At 36.5% G+C, this 6,552-nt stretch overlaps 1 protein-coding gene across 1 annotated transcript; it reads left to right on the plus strand.

The window, feature by feature from the left end:
• Positions 1 to 292: 292 nt before the first annotated feature.
• Positions 293 to 6,317, plus strand: LOC129008933 (olfactory receptor 5P3). The gene is made up of 2 exons (XM_054441437.2): positions 293 to 309; positions 5,146 to 6,317. Exon 2 carries the CDS (start codon positions 5,167 to 5,169, stop codon positions 6,100 to 6,102), a length of 936 nt encoding a protein of 311 aa, XP_054297412.2. The 5' UTR covers positions 293 to 309; positions 5,146 to 5,166; the 3' UTR covers positions 6,103 to 6,317.
• Positions 6,318 to 6,552: the final 235 nt, after the last annotated feature.

The raw sequence follows: 6,552 nt of genomic DNA on the forward strand, positions 1-6,552 counted from the left end.
AGATGGGGTCTTGTTATGTTGCCCAAGCTTGTTTGAACTCTCGGCCTCAAACAATACTCCCACCTTGGCCTTCCAAAGTGCTGGGATTGCAAGCGTGAGCCACCATGTCCAGCAGCAACACATATTATTATGAGCACATGTACCTGTAATTTTCATTGTCTTGATGAATTTTCAGTGAAATTTTTATAAACAAGTAGTGTACTCAAGAGGCTATATCCCAAAGGACCCCAAATCTCATAAATATCACCTTTCTATACAGTGACAGTTCTTTGGAATTTGTCATTATTGTTGATGTACATTCATCTGCAGGTAATAATTTCCCTTTTCTATTGATACAGGAATGTTTGTTTCTCATTTTTGTATTAGAAGTTAAGGTATAGTTTTTTAAAGGAAATAATCATTTGTTGAACATTCACTTCTTTCTATGATCCATACTTGGTATTATCATGTACATCATCTTATTCAACACAAGAATCATGTGAAGTATTTTTTTAAACAAATAACGTAATGAAGAGTTGAACAGTTTATGTAAAATTTCCAAGATTCTATAGATTGCTGGTGACAAAGCTGAATATAATCCCAGGGCCGTATGTCTCCAAAGCTCATGGCATTTCTGTCCAACACATTGCTTCCATGCCATAATAGCTTGTATAACTGACTCCAAATTTCTATTATACACATCTATCTTTTCTAAAACTTTAAGCATTCATTCATTCTTGGGTCCATGCCACTAAATAAAGTCCTGTACGAAGATAAGGAAGATAGGACTTTAGAGTTCAAACATGTAATTGCATGGTGTTCTTAACATAGCATGCTATTGATCAGTTAATTCAGACATAAAATTATTCAAGCATCTCAGTTCAGAATAAAAGTGTGAAAATAATGTGGCCGGATGAGCACATGACTTTGGTGCCAGTGTGTGTGCATATGCATGTGGTGTGTGTGTGAGAGAGAGAAAGAGAGAACAGTGCACGTGTGCAAGAGTTCAGTCTGCTTTAGAGCAAATTCTTTGAAGAAAAATACATTATTCTCTAATTTTGGTTGATCTTTAAAAAGAGAATTATGGGAATTTTTGTGGTTGCTATTGTTGAGGAGCAATAAAGAATGGAAATTTCCAAGAGTAAATAAACCTTGTATTAAATGATGTAGGAAAACATTGAATTGTCTTAATTTTCTTCCATAGAAGAAGACATAATTGATAAAAATGGAATTAAATTGTTGACATGTGAAATAAAAATTCCCTCTTTTATCTTATCAGCTATAGCACCTCTTTGGCTCCCTCTGTATGGTCTGCCTTTCATATTCCTCTGCCTTTCATTCATTCCTCTCTACTTTTTTTTAAAAAAACTTCTGCTTCTCTTTTTTCCTAATTCTAATAGAGGCATCAATTGGATACTTAAGATACACAGAAGCAAAGAGCAAAGTGTTTGCAGACTCCAGAGTGAAAGTAATCTATTGAGAAATTTAAAGCATTATCTTCATATGGATGTGTAGAGTATAGACTGTAGTGGATTAATTTACTATGCTGAATCCTAGAATATCATTTTAAAATGTCACAGCATCACATTAGCTCAGGTAGACCTGTAATTCCTGAATCTCTTTCATAGTGCTGTCACCAATTTTCAGCCCATTCCAACTGGGCACAATTGTGACTGCTTGATGGTTCTCCCATGTATTGAGCAGTTATTTTGTTTATCTTCAGACTTCTAAAAAGCACTGGAGTAGTAAAAAAAAAAAAAAAAAAAGTTAATTTCCTTCAGGAGCCATTTCTTGCCCAAGATAAATTGCTTATGTTCCTTCATTCACTTTAAGACTCTGTATCTTCTGCTTCTCTTTACTCATATTCCCAACCAATCAACATGGAATTTCTGTATCAGCAACCCTGTTTTTGTAGCAGCCACTGCAACATTCTTCCCCATTTTGCTGATGCCCTTTGGTGCATATTGGTCTTTCTATGCTGTAATCCCAACTTCTATTAGCAATAAAGGTTACTTTTTCAGAAAGTCATGAGACCCTACAAATACAGACACAAATATATATTTTCAAATATTTTTTCATATTTATGATGAAGTATACATTTTATTTTTATGGTAATTTTTCTCTCCTTCATAAAAATCAACTTCTCATTTTGAAAATTTTCTTTCTTATATCTCCATGTTCAGTTTAAACATTTTGTATAATATCTGTTCATCTTCATTCTTCCCTGTCCTAGTAAGATATTCTCTATTTCTAGCCAATTTTTTGAAACCCTGTATGAAATAACAGCATAGGTAAAGATGAAAGTCTTGACAGACCATATGTAATATTCCAGATGCATACTCCATAAAGGTAACCATGACCAGCAATGGCAGTTTCGGATCTATGTGAAGTCACCACTGCAGTAATCTCAGAAATGACTATCACCAGAATCCAGTTTTTTTTGTTTTTTTAACTCCAGGACCTTTGACCTTTTGATTTTACCTACTAGTTTTTCTCATTGGTTTTAAATTCTTCAATAGGGATGACTTTTCCTTGGGTGAGATACTGGGATTGCCTCAAAACTGTTAAGTCACTCCAGGTCAGCTGAGTTGCTTGTCTATTACCCCTTCCTCACAATCTTCACAACTTTGGGATTAGCTTTCACTCTCCCTTCTGCTCATTCAGCAATTAAATTGTAGCATACTAATGTATGTTAGACAATTGTGTGTATTATCTTCTGTACTCTCTCTCTCAGAATGTCATCTCTATTCAACTGGAACTAAGAAAGGTTATTTTCAAGTATTCAAGCCTTCTCTTTAATCAAGAGGTCCCATATCCATCTCTTTTTAACTCTTGAAGCCTTTTTCCTGTGCCCTTCTGCAGTCACAGTTATCAACAAAATTTCTTATGTCCTCAATATTGGTTTTGAACATTCCATTTCCCTCACTGTCCTTTTCAACAGACACTTGGCTCTCCCTGAGGACAATGTTTTCTCTGCAGCCTTCTCAAATGATGAACTTTTTTTTCTTTTACCACTTTTACCCCGAACCTGGTGGTGGATAGGATCTTCCATTTCCCTGTTGCTGCTTGTGGACATTCTCTCTCCTTCCTACCTACAAATACCCATAGTTGAGTTTTATGTCATCAGACTATACTAACCAATCTTACCTCTCTCTCCTCATGCATTTGCAATCATCAACTGACTAGCATCATGTCTCCGCATCTTTGGAAGATTTTTGGCTCTGGCTCACTCGTTTTCTTACATTATTTCTGTCACTATTCCTGATGGTTTTAATACCTCCACATAGAAGATGCTTCCAACATTTTGGCTTCTTAGTTTCTTGACATATCCTCAAAAAAAAAATTTGTTTTCCTCCCTAAAACCTGTCTCTCCCATTGTTAGAGTTTAGACATTAGCATTTGCCAATAACTGTAGCTTTTCCGTAATCTCATTTTTAAGCATCCCAAACTGTAACTACCACCATTTCTTGTTTTTCCTGCTTGTTTTCACTAGTAGAATAATTATAGCAAATTTTCAATCCTTGCAGAAGGGCTAGAACCATTTTGTTGATTTTACCCATCTCAGGTACTCACTTCATCTTTGCCTAGCTTAAATGTAGTGGTTATTTTACTCTCTACTTTGCATATACCCTAACATTCCATATCTGTCCCTTTCGTTGCTCAGAAAAAAGAAAATCTTAGTGAAATCTGACTCCTCATCTATCAGGCACTCACAACTGTTCAGCTGAAAACAAAAGCATATCAATTCCCTAGGTGCTGGGCACTGAAGGAGACTATCACCTGCCTCACAGAATTGTCGTTTTCTCTCAGCCACACCTTTATGTGAATTACTGCACTGCAAAATTACCCTTTCAAGAGTAAATGTATTATTTATATGTTAGCATAATTTTAAAACCTTTTTAAATATGTAATGAACTAAATATACTTTCTGATAATCTATAGTCTTCTTTAGAAATCATAGAAAAGATGTGTAATATGTGAAATAAAGATAGTAAATGAATTAGAAGAAGTCCAAGAATATGGTTCTTCATTTTAGCTCAGTTTCCAGAAAGCCATTTGATCTAAAGTTATGTTAGACAATTGTGTGTATTATCTATCTTTTTTAGATCTCAGCTTATAATTTTATAAAGTGAGAGAAATCAAGTGGATTATTTCTAGGACCTTTTGAAGCTGTGAGAAAGCTCTCCTGCTTTTCTTGCATTTTCATGATTTTTCTCAAGCGAGTTGTTACGGAGGAGGGCCTTCCAGAAGCTGACCTACAGATGCAATTTTTATTAGACAGCAACTATTCAGATAGGGCTGGATATTTGTGTTCTGTAGAAGGCTGAAATCTTCTGTTAGCAACCTATCCCCAGCTTATGCAGAGTCTTGGGTATAAGTTGTGTCTTTGGAGCCTTCCAGGAGTAACCTGATCATGTCTTCTCTAGATTGGCTCACCATCTTGAATCAGATAGCTTGATCCTGAGATAATCAGGAGATGTCTCATCTCCTCTTTCAAACCTCAGTCTTCCTCTGTTTACTTGTTTATAATGTGAGTGCATTATTTCACCTCCCGCCTCGGTCCAGACTTCCTGGATATTTGGTATACTTTTCCTCAATTGTGAGATCTCTGGGTGGGGACCACAGCTCAGTGTTGAGTTACTGACCTCTTCTTGGTCCTGTGGATTAGCATGCAGCTAATCTGTTTGACCTCTGTTTGGAATTCAGAATTCTTAATGACTACACATCTTTGATACAATAGATGATACCTCAAACATCCTTTTGAACAACTGTTCTTTTCCATGAGTCTTGGTCTATTCTGACATTTATGTCTCCCTTCAATCATGTCTTTGGCCTTAGAAAATTGAGTTACTGGATTCTTTATATATTCTAGTGGCCATCTCTGAAATGTACTCACAGAACACCTAAATTAACCATCCAATATGAGTTGAGTGTGTTAAGTTAAAAAAAAAAAAAAAAAAGATTTTTCTGAGTATTCCTGACCTTACATCAGTGAACATTTATGTTTTCAAGTCTTACATAAGATACCGTGTGTGAAAGCATTTTCTTCCCAAATTTACGTGAGTGCCTAAGTTGTTATACTTTTTAGTTAAATAGATATCGGAAAAATAAGTGTGCAATTATAGCATTGAATCCCATTATAATACTCATTTGTTTTTCTTTCAGTTGGCACCATTTCCAATATAGATGGGGACTGGAAATGACACCACTGTGATAGAGTTTACTCTTTTGGGGTTATCTGAGGATACTACAGTTTGTGCTATTTTATTTCTTGTGTTTCTAGGAATTTATGTTGTCACCTTAATGGGTAATATCAGCATAATCGTATTGATCGGAAGAAGTCATCATCTTCATACACCCATGTACCTTTTCCTCTGCCATTTGGCCTTTGTAGATATTGGGTACTCCTCATCAGTCACACCTGTCATGCTCATGAGCTTCCTAAGGAAAGAAACCTCTCTACCTGTTGCTGGTTGTGTGGCCCAGCTCTGTTCTGTAGTGACGTTTGGTACGACCGAGTGCTTCCTGCTGGCTGCCATGGCCTATGATCGCTATGTGGCCATCTGCTCGCCCCTGCTCTACTCTACCTGCATGTCCCCTGGAGTCTGCATCATCTTAGTGGGCATGTCCTACGTGGGTGGATGTGTGAATGCTTGGACATTCATTGGCTGCTTATTAAGACTGTCCTTCTATGGGCCAAATAAGGTCAATCACTTTTTCTGTGACTATTCACCACTTTTGAAGCTTGCTTGTTCCCATGATTTTACTTTTGAAATAATTCCAGCTATCTCTTCTGGATCTATCATTGTGGCCACTGTGTGTGTCATAGCCATATCCTACATCTATATCCTCATCACCATCCTGAAGATGCGCTCCACTAAGGACCACCACAAGGCCTTCTCCACCTGCACCTCCCACCTCACTGCAGTCACTCTGTTCTATGGGACCATTACCTTCATTTATGTGATGCCCAAGTCCAGCTACTCAACTGACCAGAACAAGGTGGTGTCTGTGTTCTACACCATGGTGATTCCCATGTTGAACCCCCTGATCTACAGCCTCAGGAACAAGGAGATTAAGGGGGCTCTGAAGAGAGAGCTTAGAATAAAAATATTTTCTTGATGAAACTAGTTTGAAGAATTTGATATATTAATATTCCATATATAATAATAATAAGACACCAAGTGTTTGTGGTCAAAATATATCTGTCGATAGACCATTACCCAGTGTGGAGCTTTTTAGTCAATCAGGAGGGAAGATTTTCAGATAGAATAGGAAATTAGAAGTCCGTCTTGCTTTACCTTTAATAAAATTAAATTAAATTTATAATTGAGAATGCAAATAGTTTCACATGAAAAAATGCTTTATCTGCTGAAAATCCTTTAAAAATTTTATTCTTATTTTTTCAAGAGATGTTTTCTGCCATAAGTTAAGGCATACCTTTAAACCTTCAGACTGTGGCCATTTTCAACATCAGCTTATCCTGAGATACGTGCCTGATATGTATAGTTGTTACTGAGTACATTGTGAGAGAAAATGACAAAGGAACCATAGTAAAATTGCTGGAGATAT

The sequence above is a fragment of the Pongo pygmaeus genome, chromosome 9 (genome assembly GCF_028885625.2).
Source record: "Pongo pygmaeus isolate AG05252 chromosome 9, NHGRI_mPonPyg2-v2.0_pri, whole genome shotgun sequence".
NCBI lineage: Eukaryota > Metazoa > Chordata > Mammalia > Primates > Hominidae > Pongo > Pongo pygmaeus.